Here is an 18,855-nt window from a genome sequence, read left to right on the forward strand (position 1 = left end):
AAGACTTTTCAGAATCAATTTCTTCCTACTGGAATCAAAACTAAACACTACAGCTCCTCTTGTCGGTTTGTGTGCGACTCAGAAGGTGGAGCAAAATTTTGTTCACCAAAATACATTCAGAAAGTCTTTGTGAAAGCGCCCGCTTTTACAGGCAACATTGTCCGTGCTGAGTCAATTTGAAAAAGTTGATGTGAAATGATGAGAGTTGACAGTTTAGAGAAAAGTTCAATATTGTCAGTATGATCTCGGCAGTTAATTGGATGTTCTTTGCAGCCTGTACACAGTGGCAGTGTGGACAGGTGCACCGGGATGGTCCGACACGATCCATTGTTAGACATTGACTGCCTGACACACAGACGGGTAGTGGGGCTAAATCCCAATGATCCTAATTGGATTTTAGAGACTGATTGACATGCAGTCCGGTTCCACTGTATTTTTGGCATTCCACATGCAAGGAGGATCTAGTCTATGTCCCATGCAAAGAATAGTAAATACAAGGGGCTTTGTGTCGGAATCCCATGTAATGTCAACAAGGTGGCGGCTGGCTCAGATTAGAAAGAATTAAGCGGAACAACACAAACTGTTTTTGTCAGATTTTGTGTGTTTATGTATATATTTAGTGCATGAACCACACAAGAAGGTGACTTAAGGGGAAAAAAAAAAAAAAAAAGAGCAACAGAAGCTCTGCATCAAGGCCTTTTGCAAAATTTCCTGGGCTCTCTTGAATCAGAGCAAGTGACCTTGCTGTACCTCCACTCTGCCCAGATCAATACTTTCCCAGGATTTTACAGCAACATGCTTTGATGTTCCCCAGCCGAAGTAAAAAGAGGGGGAAAGGGCCAGAAGAAAATAAAATGAGAAAATGCAGGATGGGAAGGAATGGGTGTTAAGGTGGGGTGAAGGAGAAATGTATGGAGGGGAAAAAGGAGAGAAACAGCAGGAGAGGGATGAGATGTACATCGGGGGCGAAAGAAGAGAAGGCAGGCGAAGGGGCGAATGGAGCCGAATGGATAGAAAGAGGGAGGGAGCAACGATGGGAACAGTGATCTGTCAAAGCAGGCAGACTTCTCCTCCGCCCAGTAATCTGAGGTACAGTGTTTGTTTATCCTCTGTCCTCATTTAGACACAGGGACAGACCTGGGGTGGGAGGGGAGGCTGTTGGCCATCTCAGCAAGCCCATTTCCCCAACCCCTATTGTGTAGTGAATACAAAATAGTATTTGGCTAACCAAAAAACCCTCCCTGAGGTTTCTTTGGTGACAACTGAAATACAGATACAGGGCTCATTCAGGACACTTTCCCATGCAGGGAACAAATGATTAACATTCTCAGAATTCTCCAAATCTTTTATTCAGATAGTCAAGGCTGACTGTATCTGTAAAGTCTGAAAGCATATCCAAAAGCCTCTACTTGTGTTTTCTGAGGCTGTCTGTGCTGCGACAGCATCTGATTCTCCTCCGTGAGCCAACAGAAACATCTCAATCCCACACACTTAACACTCACACAAAAGAGGTGATGCGAAGGGACACGAGCGCGCGAGCGTGCACGATGGCGAGTGTGTGTTTTGGTCCATTCAGGCTTGGCCCAGTCTTTTATGGCTTAGGTGAGTGGGGCTCAGCTCAATAGATGTGACTGGGCTCGGAGTTGTACCCTTTCTCATCTTTTCTTCCACTCACAAAAACAGGGAGAACTCAGGACAAAAGATCCAATTACATGGCAGTAAAAGCAAAAGAAACAAACCCAGAAGTTGAGCTCACAAAATGTGCCCACGCGGACCTGGACTCTAGCAAATACACGCTCACACTACCATGCACCCACACACACACACACGCATACACACTGACAGTTTAACACGCTCCACGAGTAGCAAAGAAAATGGGAAAATACAGAAAATCTCTTGTTACAGACAAATTACACACACGTTCTGCAGGGCATGAATGCATTATTAACACGGATAAATATAAAACGGTTTAGTCAACAATGACTTAAGGAACTCAACGTTATTACTGATGCAGTATGAAAAGTTAAAAACATTCAAATAGATGGAAAAAAATTGTGCAAAAACAAAAGAAAAACATCTAATCAAATGCAAATATAAAGTAAGCAGAAGAAGAAAGGAAAAATGTGTTTGATTGATTACTTTATTTTTGTTTCAGTGTTTTTTCAGTAATAATTTTTAGACTGTTGGAAAGGTTTATTCTTCCTTCTAAATGGTGTGACTTTGGTGAGGAAGACGCATTTGTGAGTCGAGCTGTGGAGTTAACTATGTGGGCTGCATTCATAAAAAACTTGCCAAATCCTCTCTGCCAATGCCAAAATGCTTATTCAGCTATTGACTTTTGTTTGGTGTAATTTAGAACGAGGCAAAAAGACGACTTCAATAATTCATAGAGAAACAGAAAATGTAAAGTTCAATAAGACAGTCAATACATGAGGGCTAACAGGCAAAATGTGGGGCATCACGATTTAAGAATTTTTGTAAGATGGAGTAGAGGCTGCAAACAATTGTGTGAACTTGATTGCATTATTTTCTGATTGTAGTCAAACATATATGCATTTGCAAACAGTACTTTAAATGGTATTTGTACATTTTTATAGCTGACATTGGCATGATTAATTCACTAACTCAAATTTTTAAAGAGAATTTAGTGCACAGTTTGACAATTTAATCTCACTAGTTATTGTTAATGTGTATTTTGAGTTTGCATTTAAGCCAATTATATCTTAGATACAAGTCATTTCATTTGAAAATGCATCGTGATAATTACTGAAACCATTCAATACAGAAAGAGATTTTTTTTTTGTCAGCATCAATCATTTATTGGCTAAAGAATTCAAGTTTGTAGAAATGAGACATATTGGTAATTTACAACCATATCCACGTGGCAAACACGGGTCTTAGCGATGCATGGGAAAACCGTATAAAAATGACAAAAGCCTGGCACCTCCTTCCCATGCTAATCACTAGCTTGGTCACAAACTGTTGTGGGATGGCATCCTATTCTTCAACCAGCATTTCCCACAAGTCATCCGGCATACTTGTGTCGCTCTGTCACAAAGAACACACCCAGAATGATCCCACAACTGTTTAATGGCGTTGAGGACATGCTATTCCATTCTCTCCACTCCTCGTATGATCACACTGTCACACTAACTTCACTCATTTGTATTGGCAAAGAGGATTTACCAAGGAAACCACCAACTGAACTCTCCTGCTCAACCCACAAATGTGCTTTCCTTTCAAATATCCCATTGAAAAGGAAATAAAACAGCTTTCTGATAGTACGAGACTAATTGCCAAGAAGCTTGATACAATGTAGATCAAGCTTCTTGATACAATTTACATTGTAGATGTATCAACATTTAAATGCAGATGTATCAGCATTTAAATGTAGATCCTTACATTTAAAGACAAAAAAAACATTTTGTGCAAATTCTAAAATAACTACAAATAAACTTATTGTACAACTCTGCAAAAATCAGATTTAAAGTGGTAGACATACATGAAATTAAAATATGTATTTTAAGGACATTTGTCAAGAACAACTTTTTGGAATCAAAACAAAAGACATGTTTGTGTTTGAAAGACTTTTTTTTTTGAAAGCATGCAAAAGTTGGTGTTTTTTAATGTGGCTAAGTGGAGCAATATGAGCTTATGTCAGTCTGAGTGGTTGTTCTGCTGGTTTATTTTGCCTCTGTGAAGTTCAGTGGCAGACCCACCGACTGGCTACAAAAAAAAAAAACAAGAAAATTTTCTCGAGACAGCGAGAGAGAGCCTTGCAAAATGTTCTCTCACTTAGTCACTGCCGAGTAGCCATGGCATCACACACGCGAACACACGCACACATTAAAAACACACATGCATTGAGGTCTAACCTAGTAAACTGGCTCATAGTGATTTAGTGCTACTAAGGACAAAAACCGCTACATACAATGCCTTGCAACAGTACCATGTCAATTGTATTTGTTTTTCATTTTGTCATGTTACAATGGAGCAATTAAAGGAAAAGGAACATGGTGTTCAATTGCTCTTTTTTTCCTTCTTCCATAAAACCTTGCAAAGTGTCTCTTGCATTTGTATTCAGTCATCCTGAGTCAACACTTTGCAGTCACCATTCAAGAGTTTTCTCTCGTATCATAGGGTTTTTTCCATAACATTTTTGCAATATTATGAATTTTTTAATATTTTAAGAAGCACATCATTCCATTTTAATTTATTGTTTCAGTTGTATTAAATACGGACTTAATAAATAAATAAAAACGGGTTTTTTTTTTGTTGTTTTTTTTCCCACCACACACTTTTAAACAGGAAACTATTAGGTTGTTGAATAGGAAAAAAAGAGGAAAAGAATAGAATATGTAAAACATTTAATCCCCAAAGAAAACTATAATTTAAGTTAAGGACTAACTCAAAAACAAACTATGAAAATAAAAAACAACTTTAAATATCCCTGGGAGGACTGGTAATTGCACATTATGCAAAAACACTAACAGGCTTCTGGTTATAGTGCGCCTCTAAACGGGCGCTTATTGTTGTTCTCAAAGAAACGATAAAAAATGAACAAGAAAGCCCTTACCATCGACCCTGGTCATTGGTACTACGTCTTTATCTATGATGTTAAAACGTTTTTGTTTTCTGTTTTTTGCTTAATGCCCTCTGATTTATGCATTTTTGGTTGAAATTTTGATGCTGTCTGCAATGCAGCTCGGCCGAATGAGCGCTATGATAACTTAAGGAGATTTTCGAGTGTTTATATATATTTCACAACATCACCACATACAGTGACTTTTGCATCTATGTCATCATTAAATGGAGTACAATAATTCCACACCCAGTTTTGGACCGTTTCACCTTCCTCCGTGGGATACCTCTGCCACGATTGTTTCTCTTACAACCATCAGCTGGCTTTGTTTAAAAATGAGCAGCGGTTCCCTCTTCTGGATGGTGGCCACACTACAATCCTGAAAGGACGTCTATCCAAGCGAACTTTATGTTAATGAAATAGAAAAAACCTTTAATCTAATAAACCAATATATATGTGCACTTATACACAACAGGTATATATCCAACAAACATACATGTGCACACAAATCCATTCACATTAAAAAAAACAAAAAAAAAACAAAAAACAAACAAAAAAAACTTCAGATGCCTATAGTCAGCACTCACAAGTTAACACACCCCTAAATCCTCCCAAGAGTTACTTGTGTTTAGCTCAATCTACCTTCTAAACAACTTCAATATCTCTGCCGGGGAAAAAGAAGCATTCTCATATCATGATGCTGCTGCCACGATGCATCACTGTGGGAATAGTGTTAGGGTGATTTGTTTACGCAAAATTTTATTTAGGAGTGTCAAAATAAAGGGGGATAAATACATATGCATGCCACATTTCTCAGGTTTTTATTTGCAAAAAAAAGTTGAAAACCATGTATTCTCTCCCTTGCATGTCACAGGTACTCACTAGTTTGTTTTGGAGTGTCACAGTAAACTTTGTTAATGTGATAAAAAAAAGTTTAAAGGTAAAATTTAAAGGATTTTGCAAGGCACTGTATGCTGCATCTAGGGGATCGACATATGCATATACTGTGAGTTAGATGGCGTGTCTCAGATGTGCGAAACAAGCAGTGTGAGCACAGCTTCTGTAAATAGATACTTACAGGACAGGGAGTGTCCTCCTTTGGGCAGGTACTCATACAGCAAGGGGTTATCATCTCCCATCATCTCAGCCCGCAGCGACAGCAGGCTGTTCTTACTCATCAGCGCTGCCTTCAGATTGGCTACGGATGAGATGGCTCCGCCTCCCGCCCCTCCGCTTGGCTCCTCCGATTCGTTGGCGCCCAGGAAGCTCGACTCTGTGGCGAGAGTCTCTTCCTGCTTGAGGAAGAAATCGAGGCGCTCGCCGCGGCTGTCTGAGCTGTTGGGTTCGGTCACGTCTGCCCCTGAACGGGAAAAAAAAAAACAAGGAGGTAACAAAGGATGAGTATTCACATCTGACTCAGTGACTCAAAATGTTTTTAGTGTCTGAAAAAGAAATTTAATAACGTTTGATGTCTCCCAGAGAACACTGATAATTAATTTCAGGGATTACATGCTTCTCTACAGGCTGAAAATCCTGTCACTCTTGACAAAGCGGATGAAAAAGGCATGTTAAAACCCCCAAAACTCTTACAATGTGCTCATGAAGTTGTCACTTTGGCAGTTTAAGGGCTTTGACCTGATGATGGAAACAACTGAAGTGCAAAATGGAAAAAAAAAAAAAGAATAAAATCAACATTTACACACAGAGGTTTCAGAAGCAAGTACCAAAGCGTCACAGCTCTGATTCATCTCCCTCTCTGCTTGACTCCCTAACATATCTCATCATTACCAGTCAACACTAAAAACAAGGAGATCATAAAGAGACAGTATGAGAGAGAGGGAGAGAGAAAGGCAGACACAGCCGTAGCGTGCTTGTGTGTTTGTTGCGTCTGCATGTGCGCATTTAACTATCGGAGTCACTGAAAGCAGGGAGACGCTGTCAGCCGTAGACATTTCGCTGTAGATCTACAAGACTGTCAGACAACACTGCTGACAACGGCGCACCAAACACACATGCACACACAAATCTACAGATATACACTGTCTCCTAATTGACATTTACCTGATGCAAGGCTGCTTTCTCTTAGAGGGAGAAAAATACAGAAGACACATCGCTAGCTTAGAGACTTTGAAGGAAAAGATTGTCTACATCTAAAGCAAACACAGACATCTGAGCGATAATGCAGATTTGCCTTAAAGGGGGTGGGAGGTGGTGCATAATGATGTGTGACTGCTCCCAACACAAAGCTTCAGAAATCCTGGTATGCAGTGACTTGCAAAAGTATACATACCCCATTGTGTTTAGCACAAACCTTTTTGGTTTTAAAGAAGTGTTTTGGATGAAAGGTGAAATGTCTTCAGCAAAAAAAAACAAAAATATATATATATATATATATATAGTTACCCTCTACTTAAGGACTTAGAAAAGTCTGAAAAGTGTGGTGTGCTTTTATGTTCAGCACCATTTATTCAATACCTCTGTGTAAAAAAAAATCCAATTCAGACAATTGCTTTCAGGGTCCACCTGCTGAAAAAAGAAAAAGAAAAAAAAAAAAAAAAAAAAAGCATCCCAAGATATGACTGTTTACCTAAATTTACCAACTGGGAAAAGAGAGCAGCAATTAGAGAAGCAGCGCAAATATCCACAGTTCAGGTGGGTTAATCTGTCAAAAGGACAACTATTAGTCATGCAAGAGAAGCAAGAAGAAAGGCATTGACTGATGTTTGCTGCCATACTTAGGACAGAGATGGAAACAGGAAACCGAAATGCTGATCTAAATGCACAAATTTAAGTGTAGAGAAACCACACAGTGAAAAAGGTGGTGGTAGCAGCATCATTCTGTGGGGAATGGGAGGCTGAGGGGAGTATAAATACAGGACATGCTGGAAGAAAGCCTGCTAGAGGCTGTGAAGCACTTTGAACTCAGGCAGTGATAGTCAGAGCTAAAATGGAACATTTTCATCAGTGTGTTAGAATAAAATTCAAACTTAAATCCAACTCAAAATCTGTGGCAAACTTGGTCTGATGTGCACAGATGTTCTCCTTCCAATCCGACTGAGCTTGATATTTTATTTTTTTTTGCGTAGAGAAAGGGCAAACATATCCACCTTTAGATATGTAAAGCTGTTAGAGAATTACAGCCCAAAAAGACCTGCGGCTGCAATAGTGGCAGAAGGTGGTTCTTCAAAGTATTAACGCTGGCCTGCTGAATAAAAATGCTTCCCGCTGTTTTTTAGATTTTCATTGGAGAGCAAGTCTAAAACTCCTGTGCGATTTTCTCTCGACTGCACAATTATGCATTACTTTTTGCTGGTCTATCACACACAATCCCATTTAAATAAATTGAAATGTGCGGTTGTCACATAACAGACAATTGAAATTTCACTTGCAGCAAATGAGGAATAAATAAAGTGAAGGAAAACACCAGTTTGATGAAGGAGCGTGCAAAACAGAAATGAGCAGTGAAGAAAATGAAAGTGTCTCCTCCAACTACGTCGAGCTCGGGCAAAAGTGTCTGTTGTGCAGCTCAGAGCTGCTGTCTACTGCAGGGGGAATCAAGGTGGTCAAGGTGACAGAAACAGTAGTTTCCCTGCACGTCTGGAATACCGATGGGTCTACAGTGTTCACACACATACACACACACACCAGACATTTTTCATGACACTCAGATCAGTCCTGAGGATGGATATCCTTTCTGTATGCATGTACACAGATTTGAGCAATCTTGAGATCACAATTAGATTTAGTGGCTGGAAGAAGAGGATGAGCTGTGACAAATAAGAGTGACATCCATATAAAGTTGTCTGTTCCCCCATTCAACTATCAGACTCATCAGATGATAGGGAAAAAAGGAGATATAGAGCTAAAGCAGAGGAATAGAGAGAAGGCAGATAAGCAAAAAAAAAAAATAAAAATGTAGGGGAGAGAAGAAAGCGGGGGAGTATAGCTAGGGAGGAGGCACAAAGAAAAACATACTTGCGTGCATCCACACACACACACACACACAAATCCATCCCACCTGCACTCACACCCACACAAACACACAAAGTTAATTAAGAAGGGGGTGTAGGGGTTGGCGCAAGGGGCACGAGGTGCAGGAATTCATTAGAGCTCTGCCCCCTCCTTCAGTGGGCAGCCCAGCAGCCAAAGGAGTCAATCAATAACATAGATCTGCTGTTGGCCAACAACAACAATACACACACAGAGAGAGCAAGGGGAGGATGACAATTGGAGGGAGAAGACGGGAAGGAGGCAGAGAAAAGAGCATCATCTCTGACCCCCATGTGTCCCACCACTCATCTGTTTATTGGACGACTAAATGAACCCTGACCAGTCTTTCCCGCGTCTTCGGAAGACGAACGTCCACAGATGGAACATGTCAGCCCTCCTCGCAGCCATACAGTAACAATGAATCAATCGCGAGACGCTCGATTTAGTCTTATGGAAAATGGGTCACGTCAGGAATGTCAAACTTGTTTTAAAAAAAAAAAAGGTGTAAATTTGCAGGTATTTTACATAAGAGTGACTGGAAGGGGTCTGTTGTACAGCAGAGTTTATGTTTTTTTTTTTTAAGAATGCAGATGAGCTTCAATAAAAAAATAAGCTCTTATTTGAGTTATTTAGTTTAGATTAATCACATACATGTAGGTTTCAATCACAGGTCATCACTTAAGAAGCTGGCTGTTCACAGAGTGCTGTATCAAAAGGTTTTAATGAGAAGTTGAATAAAAGGTAAGTGTGAAAAATATATTTTTCAAGAGTTTTATAGACGATCACAAGATGTGGACTACAGCATGAAGTCAATGCTCCAAGAGCCCCTACACACAGGACATGGGCTCAATGTGTAAACATATTCCTGAACCACAGACAATGTCACAAACACCTTAACCTAAGGAGGAAACGGAAACGGATATTCTAATTTATTGATGTATACCCATAAATAGATACCCACACATCCAAGACGTGGGGTAGAGTGAAAAAAGATAATTGAGCCAAATGCAAACAGTCTTTAAAAACACTTAATCAAAATGTGTCCCGTAATCCCCACTTAAATATTGAGCTTTGACTGGCCTGTGCTGGTGGTGTTATCCTTAAACAGCCCTCTGCCCGGACAGATATCATCATTTACGGCACCAGAAACAAGTCGCAACTAATCCCGAGCTTCCATCCTATGGATTTCATCATTCCTGCGCCTGGTTTGGTTTTCATCGAGGATTTGCAGACACACAAAACGCGGCGTCTTTCAAACGCAATAGGTTTATCTCGTGTTGTAGAGACACTGCGGTTACATCATTCCTTCATGCACAATATGCTCAGTGTCATGAGACAACCTATGAATTTCAATAGCAAGAGATATGCCTTTGAACTACATGGTCAGATCCCCCCCCCCAAAAAAACAAAGACGTTTTCTTCATCATTTTCTTCCCGCTCTCAGCTCCTTTCTTCTGCTTTTACACTGAAGCAGTTTCTGTACAGTGGAAAGAATTTTCATTTTCCCCTTCATAAAAGAGTCCGAATAATTTAGATTTCTGCTTTCTGAAGAGATCCTCCGTTTAATTTGGTTGCCATGGCAGCCGGGCACCCTTGGCTTCAACATTTATGCTAAATAAAACCCCTTTTTTTAAAAAAAAAAAAAAAAAAAAAAAAAAGGAGAGACAAATATGTAGAAATGGTGGTTCTCTTTGTTAATGCGAGCGACGCTGTAAGCTATGTCAGAGCTGAGTGTGGGAAAAAAAAAAGGACTGAGACTCGGAATAAAAACTGTGCGTTTGACTGTACTTTATACGTGTTGTGAGGAATACTGAGTTATGGCTAATGGATAGAGGATGCAGTTTTATATGCTGTGGTTGGAGGCTGCACTGTATTTCTCATTGATGTGTGTGTGTGTGTGTGTGTGTGTCAGGGGTGGTGTGTTGTTACAGTGAGACACTTTGAGGCAGTAAAGAGGAGGTGAGGAAGGCCTGAAAGGGGAGGAATAGGTCAGCTGGCCCAGTTTGACCTCTGATCTTCTGTTCTGATTATGTGATCTGAACGCTGTCGGGCGAGAGAGTTCCGATTTTAACAAAAGTACACCCGCTGACGGATCGACCCCCCCCACCCCCCGAACACACACACATATCTGCTACTTTCCCACAAAAACAGACACTCGTGGCCTGGCTGTTTGTGGATGCGCATTTTAACACCTCAAAAGACAGCAGAGAGAAGAGCTATTAATCTAGTTAATGTTACAGTAGATATATTTACGATGAAGTCGTTCAAATGAAATACACACCAAACATCCCGCAACACTCAGTGACGCACACTTAATAAAACGAAATGAAATCAATGGGATTTTGACTTGCTCTCTTACACTAACTGTTACCTCCTTTGTGCAGTTTGATCTTCAGTTCTTTCCATAAATTCTCAATTGGTTTCAAGTGAGAAGATTCAGATTCTTTTTGAGGCCGTCTCTCTAAATTTCTCCTTTCATCCTCTCTTGAACTATCGGAAATCTGCCGGTACTGCGTTATGCTGAAAAACAGCTTCAAACCCTGATGTTCCCACCTCTAAACATCATTGTAGCTGTGGTCATTTTTGAGGGCGATGTGTCTTCAACACTTATTTCTTGAGTTATTCCACTTTATGCACTGTTGTGCATAAAGTGCACAACAGTGCAGATTTATTTTTACGAAGTGGATTACTTACTGACTGTCTGAATGACTTGCTACTGATATATTTATATGTCCAATAACTGCAGAATGCTATTTCTACTTCTAATAACTGCACAGTGTTTTCATGTTCTAATCGTGTACAGTATATTATTATTATTATTATTGTTAATATTGTTTTTTCTCTTTTAGAACTTTTGTGTAAACCTACATAGTCTTGATCCTGCTGCTGCATCTGAATTTACTCTCTGTAGGATAGTAATTACTTTTTTCCTACTATGTTATATTAGAAATATATTTACTGAGAAATAAATTGATGCCTTCAATACTTACTTTACAAGTACAAAAAAAACAAAAAACAAAAAAAACAAAGGTTCACGCCATCAAATCAACAGACAGTAGCCAAGCAAAATGGAGAGAAAAAAAAAAAAGGCTAGGGTGGTTAGGCAACGAGTTACTGAGGCTTGTCGACCACAAGAGAGCTGTCAGAAAAGAAAGCAGGGCCCTGTGTGCATGTTTGTAGGGTGAGTGCAAACAAAGGAGAAAGACTCTCACTGAGTATATTTGTAAGTAAATGTGTGTGACGGTGAAAGACAGAGAAAGAAGCCTTGCCTCAAGTTGTGTGGGTTAATGGCTTGGGCAGCCAAGAGTCAGAACGAGGACAGGGCACTACAAGAATCTACTGTGTTGCACGCGCGACATCGCAACATCTCGTCTCCGCGTTTTTTATTGCGACGGACGTGCGGCCGAGGTGCGTTTGTTCTCAAGTGGACGAGGAGGAGTGGGGAGGGAAGGTGAAACTTGCTTCCTCAGCATGCCAAGAGTTTGAGAGGGTAAAAAAGTAATTTCAGCTGAGAAGGGGGAGTGAGGCACTAAAACAGCTCAAGAATTCAGAGGCAATTTAAAAAGCAGTGTGGGAGAGGGGAATGAAAAAAATGCTGGGTTAAAAAGGAGGGAGGATGGAAAGTAAAAAAGAAGGCTGTTATTCTCTTCTCCCTCTGTTGTTTTTAGGGACTAGTCGGGCCACAACCTCCTGGAGAGATAGGGAAGGGTGGGTGGTGGTGATGGTGGTGGTGGAAGGGAGGGCGAGCATAAATCAAGCATGGCCTGAAGGCTTTAGAGGGAGGGAGGGACAGAGGGAAGAAAGTGGTAAAGGACAGTGGAGAGGGATACGATGGTGCTGGTAGTGATGGTGGTTCTGCTGCTGGGGGCTCTGAGGAAAAAAAAAAAGAGAGTGTGGGTGGAGGGGAGGAGAGGAGAAGAGAGGAGCACGATTGCAAAAGTGGTGGGGCGAGAGGTGAGCGGTGGGGTGATGGAGTGTGGGTGGATGGGTAAGTGAAGGGGAGGCAAGAAGAGGTGAGGGGGAGGTTACAGAGGCTGTGGGAGGGAGGGCATTGTGTGAAAGGACTTTTACAGTACACCCAGCAACTAAATATGAAAACGTCTTTCATCTCCGTGTTTAATTCCATGTCTACATTAATGTGGTAAAGCATGTTATGAATATGTAAGGCAAAGCCTTGGAAAAGTATTCATACACTTTGAACTTTTTTTTGTTTGTTTGTTTTTGCATTCGTTATGCCAGAACCACAAACTGAAATACATTCTTTTTTTGGGGGGGGTTTTATGAGACAGACTCACACCAGTTAGTACAAAATTACTAAGTGGAACAAAATTAACAATGATTTCCGGTTTTTATCTATATATAGAAACCCAACAAGTGTGGCTTGGATTATTCTTCTGTACCCTGACACGCCTAGATAAAATCAGTTCATACTTTCAAGTTATCAAACAGGCGAATAGAGTCCAAGTTTGTAAGAAGAAATCCTGTTGGGTAAGTAACACAGCAAACAAGTACATGTGCTAAAAGGTGTTCTGCTTAGATGAGACCAACATTTAACTTTACAGCCTACGTGCAAAATATTACGCGTGTCTAAAAACAAAACATCATCCTGAACTTACATATATAATCTGGTACAGAGAAATCATTTATGTTTGAGCTGTTTTTTGGATATTGTTGAGTCACGTGCAAAATATGTTAAATAATTGGTTGCAATAAGAGCATAGAAACAAAAACCACTCTTTTCTTTATTTTAAAGAACATTGAATAGGTCAGTGATTTTAGACAGTTGGTTGTTTGCACAAAGAAAGTTCAGTGGTTGAATGACTTTGAACTCAAAATCTTTTCTCAGTTTAGAAACTACCTTCTTGAACTATTAGCCACAGTTCATGTTTGTTTTCAGTCAGGGAGTCATGTTCACGCATTTTAAACCGAACAACCAATCACAGCCACAAAGCAAACACAGACTTGAGATTGAGCTGCAGGTTTCTTATTCCACACCTGCAAACTGTAAAAAGCATCTGTAGAATTTTCGAACTCAAATGCGAGTCTCTTGTAGGTTAATAGGTTAATTATGAACTTCTTAGCTGACCAGCTTTCTCTAATTCTCCTAATCAGTCAGAACCATCAATGAGTCTTGTACATCCTGCTGGTTCACTAGTCTCTGTGTGCTATAATCCACTCTGACAACAGTGTTTGAAATAAAGTTCTTCAACTACAAGCAAAATGCAGACTCTATGCCATATCTGTAAAAAAAAAAAAAAAAAATCCCCACAGCTGAGATTTTTTAACTAAATTTTCTCTATTCTGCTGTAAATTTAGAGTGATTTTTTCCCCCTCAAAGTTAACCAATTTCCCTTTTACAAACTGATCTATGCTCAAGGAGAGTACTGCAAATGTGTGAAAGCTTGAGGGGAACATGCAAACTCCTTCTTGTCGCGAGGCGACTGTGTTAAGTGTGATGCAAACATCCCACCAGCATTTTAAACAACTGTGATTTGATTCAACGTCCATCTTCATGCTGAAGATGCTTGCGTACTTTTCATGATTTTTTTTTTTAATTAATTCACTCATACTTTTTGCTCACACAATTTGGTGCTTCGTTATGTCCTTTCTTGCTTGTACTGAGTTGAGCAAGAAGGCTTTCATTCGCTCTGTTCCCTCGTCATATAAAGTGTTACAAGAAACTTTAAGATTGACTGAACTCATCTCGTTTAAAATCTAAATGGCTGATTCTATGACACGTGTCTCTTTTTCATAGCTTGACATTTTCTTTTAACTGTGTATTTTTATGTGCTGTATTTGTTGCTGCCTCTTGGAATACATTGAAAAGGAGGTTTTTAATCTCAGTGGGTTTTTTAACCTGGTAAAATAAAGGTTAAAAAATAAAATTAGCACAGAAGAGGCGAACGAATAGGAAGCACATGGTTGTTTGCTTGTCGTTTTGAGGGGGAAGACCTGCAAAGACAAAAACCATGAGCATTAAATTTTCCTCTTCACCTGAAGGCGCACGCAAGCATTTTTCCGTTTTTGAAAAACATGGTGGGTCTTAACGTGTGGTAATGCAGGGGATTTTGTAGAACATCAAGTTTGTTCTCACTTAGGCTGAGCCCCTGTTTTGAATAGTGACTAGTCAATGGGATCAGTGGGGCAGAGTTAACAGTGTTCTGCGGCACCATCAACTGGAATTTCAAATCTCTGATTACATTGTTTCTATAGTGTCTGCATGAGATATCACAGCATGTCATTGCTGTGATATCTTAGGTGTGATTGGACTGGTTCTGTAGAAGTGGTGCACGTGTGGTTCACATGTTGTTAAAAAAGCTGGTATGGAATTCTTGAAAACGTCCACAAAATCTGTGGTTGTGTGGCTCATCTACAGATCAAAGTGAATACCACAGGGTTGGATCTTGAGTGTTGGGCTCCAATCCTCCAGGGCCTGGTGTCCTGCCAGTTTTAGTTGCGTCTCCGGTCCAGCAAAGCTGCTTTAAAAGGTCCAACTACTTCCCCAGGTGTGTTGTTTTTAGCATCTCGCACCAGTTATTAGCTTGCTTCAGTCTGGTAGCATTACAAAACAGCGACATGGTGTGTATTTCCTAGACAATGTAGCCTGCTCTTGAGCACTGATGTGCTGCAGCTTTCAGATGTCTCCCTGTTTCAGGCTACCTGGCATAAATACCCGACTTGCCCCCTCAGGATGCAATAAGGGTCTGTAGAGACACCAAAAGTTGCACAACAGCAGCCCTTGAGGACTGGAGTTTGAAGCCCCCCGAAAAAGACCCTCAACTTACCGAGCTATCAAGCTGAAATAACTCAATCATTCGATTTCCAGATAGGCTACATCTCTACATATTGATTTATTTGATGACTGAATGAAGCAGGGAAAACATCACTGTTCACCGAGTTAAACACTAGCCTCCATGGCCTATGAACGGGTTTATTATCCATAAGGTGAACAAGTAAAATATGTACCTTAAATGAACTTATCAGAGTGTTAGAGGGGCCATTAAAGAGGTGACAGGACTCAGGAAATTAATTTGACTACCTGAGTCACTTCACAGATGCTCGAAGTGATATAATAACTCTGTTGAGGCCATAAAGCACACAAGTATTTCTTTTTACAGGTTAGCTGTTTAAGTCCCAATGACGTGGCATAAAAACAAACAAAAAAAACCTATACACGTTTTCACAATTAACCACCCTACTGTGGACTGTGGGGGGGGGGGGTTAACATGAGCAAGTGAACGAGTGAAGGAAGGGAGGGGAGGAAGAGTGGGTGAGTGCGTGGGGGATGGAGGATTGCAGGGCTCAAGGTAATCTGGGGAGTTAATGCAGCTTAGAGGGACTGAGAGGAGTGGGAGGGAGGCAGAGAGAGGCAGAGAGGGGGAGTGATGGCAGTTAGAGAGAACGAATATAAAAATAATAGGGTCAGCAGGGAAAGAGCGGGAGCGAGGAATAAATGAAGATGTATCAGAAACAAAAGCCAAAGCAACTAAGGGGGGAGAGAGGGAGGAGAAAAGAGAGAGGCAAACATAAAAAGCTAGAGAGATAGGAACATGAGGCAGGAGGTGGGGGGATGCAGAGAGGCAGCAGAGTGAGTGTGTGAGATAAAGAGTGGGCTAATGAAAGGTAGGGTGAGGCTGAGCAGCGAGTTGGTGGGTAGGAGGGAAGTCAAAGGAGAGAAAACGACACAGAGCGGGGGAGAGGTCTGCATGGGGAAAGAATGCTGGGTGGGGAAGGAAGGCAGACACGCTGGGCTTTGTGCTGAGAGCAAAGAGAGACAGATTGAGAGATTGAGAGAGAAAAAGTGAAGTTATTTTCTGGCTCCTAGCTCAGGGGAGGACCCGACGAACGAGCCCGAAAGCCCCGTCCGACTCAGTCCAGGGCCGTTTTGAGGGTGAGGTTGGACACAAAGAGACAAAGAGGACGGATAATGGAAAGTAGATGAGGAAATCAACAAAGAGTCGGGGTCTGACTGTTGCTTTCAGCCTGTGATATGCGTGTCTTCATACACTGTTCGACTCACACTGACCATCTAAATAGCTTCACCTCGGCTGAAATCGCAGCTGAGGAGAAGAGAAACACTAAATCAGTTCAATGAAGACAAACGTTACTACTTCTTTAAATTTTTATTGCTAATAAAAAATGCATGCATGTAACGACCGAGTGTAACTGCACCCCTGTCCCATACTTTGGCTGAAATTAACTGTGCAAACCAACAAGAGTTAGGAAGAAGAAGAGGAAGGTAGTCCTCCTCCGCAACTCTTATCCTGGAACCTGGGATGACCTCTCTACAACAACTGCAGCTACTTTCTGCTTAGGTAGCTACTACTGAGAGTGTGTAAGGCTAATATTACTTCCAGCAGAGGCTCCTCAAGAAACATTCTTCTTTCTGGGTTTGTATACCTTAAAATGCTTAGAGAGATAATGTGCATAATCCCATGAATGGGTGAAAAGAGTTCCTGTCTTCTGTTTGGCACCAGTATGTTGGAATTAACAACACAGCTTAAAGTGTTCGAAACAAGTAAAAACTGTACAAGCAGCACGTATGTGGCACAGCCCCCACTGTCTGCTGTGCCTCGGAATAGTATACAAGACTGTTACGTTTTGTTGCATTAAAACAATTTGCTTCAATGTATTTTTAGGAATTTTATGAGACTCACCCAGACAAATGAAAGTGCCCTCCAAAGCCCGATACTTCCCCTCTACTTGATTCACAGGGTCAATGTTCCACCAAACAGCTTGCTTTCCCTATGTGGCTGGAGCTGAGCTGCGGATCGCTGCAGCTCCTCCAGAGGTACCACGGGCCTCTCTTTCACTATACTTTGTTTTGGTCCAACACATTCAATCAAGGTAAAAATATTATAAAGATAGAAGGTGAATTAAGATTGCAACTAGATAATATATGCATGTAGCTATTGAGCTTTAAACATGAAACTGTTGTGACAATGCCTTAAAGAGCAAAAAACACTAAAAAAAAAAAAAATCCATAAAATATTATCAGCATTTTCCAATTTTGTTCAGATGAGAAATTATTGGAATAAAAAAATTGAACAATGCTTTCTGTCTTCATATTTGTCTGTTTTTTGTTTTTGTTTTTGTTTTGTTTTTTTTGCTATGCGAGTCATTCTGTGCAAGTATTTTCTCCAGGTGATTCTTTTTAAATCCAGATTTGGGTTGGAAAAAACAAAACAAAAAAACATACAACGTAATCTAATTGAAATTCATAAAACATTGTGTGAGAACACCGGTATGATTATCCATGTCTGAATCTTGCAGATTTGATGACGCCTATCTACAGCAGCCACTGGACATCCTTTCACATGACAAAAACAAAAAACAAACAAAAAAAAAACATAACCTACTGAGATGTTTACCGTATTCAAGTTTAAACATCAGTATTTGGTAAAATGAAACCCCACACAGAACTCACTATAAACGTGACTTTTCTCTTTCACATTTTATTTCTGCAAATATTCTTAAGAGTAGAACAGCTCCTCCACCAATAGGGCTGCCTGTCAAATGTGCAAAAAACACAACGCATGAAGACTTTTCACTGCACTCTTACACTCCAGTCACAACAGGTGAGCAGAAAGTAGGCAACTAGTACAAAAGGTTCTCCCACAAGCAGTCAGTCTCATTCTGCTCCGTCCACTTAGGGACACACGTTAGTAAGCAGGGGTTTATTACGTGTTCTCACGAGAGCCTGAGCGTGCTGGTGGGGCTGCCTGGTGGCCAGATAAGCTACTTCCTCCCTTCTCTTTGCTCATCTCTCCCCATCTCTTAACATTAAGATTGTGCTTGTATCCCTGGCAACCTGCCTCCAACAATGGAGAGAGCTCTGGCCTCAGCATGGGAGGAGTACAGTGCCATTTAGAGGAAAACCGAGGGGTGAGGGAGACGGAAAACTGGCAGAGCAAAGGGACGGGTCGCACCGTTCCTCGTGCACACACAAGTGCGGGGCACGAGGACGGAGCGGCGGGTTCAACAGGCGGGGGAAGTGAGAGTGAGATGAGATGTAGATGAGCTTGCCAAATCTGTGCTTGGTGTGTGCTAACCGGTTATAGATCAGAGGAGACCTGTATGAGCCTTGAGCTGAACAGATCTCAAGATGAAGCGGGGGGAAATTGGGCTTTAACCCTCAAACAAGTCAGCAATCCTCTCAAAGGTCTCAAGCCAACAAAACAGAAGGTCTCTCCATATGCAGCCCCCTGTTGCATAATCTGAATTTATTGTAACTCCAGATTGCCCCCCCCCCCCAAAAAAAAAAAAAAAAAAAAAAAAAAAAA

General features: G+C 40.9%; 1 protein-coding gene across 2 annotated transcripts in view; it reads right to left on the reverse strand.

Moving 5' to 3' along the window:
* The window catches only part of zbtb46 (zinc finger and BTB domain containing 46), a 99,455-nt gene that overhangs the window by 20,610 nt on the left and 59,990 nt on the right, over positions 1-18,855 (reverse strand). For both annotated transcript variants that reach the window (XM_015054394.1, XM_015054401.1), the window contains exon 4: positions 5,661-5,942. In XM_015054394.1, the coding sequence (XP_014909880.1) occupies positions 5,661-5,942 (282 nt within the window). The remainder of the gene's footprint in view (positions 1-5,660; positions 5,943-18,855) is intronic.

Source organism: Poecilia latipinna, unplaced genomic scaffold (genome assembly GCF_001443285.1).
Source record: "Poecilia latipinna isolate Pla-1442-1.1 unplaced genomic scaffold, P_latipinna-1.0 Scaffold56, whole genome shotgun sequence".
Lineage (NCBI taxonomy): Eukaryota > Metazoa > Chordata > Actinopteri > Cyprinodontiformes > Poeciliidae > Poecilia > Poecilia latipinna.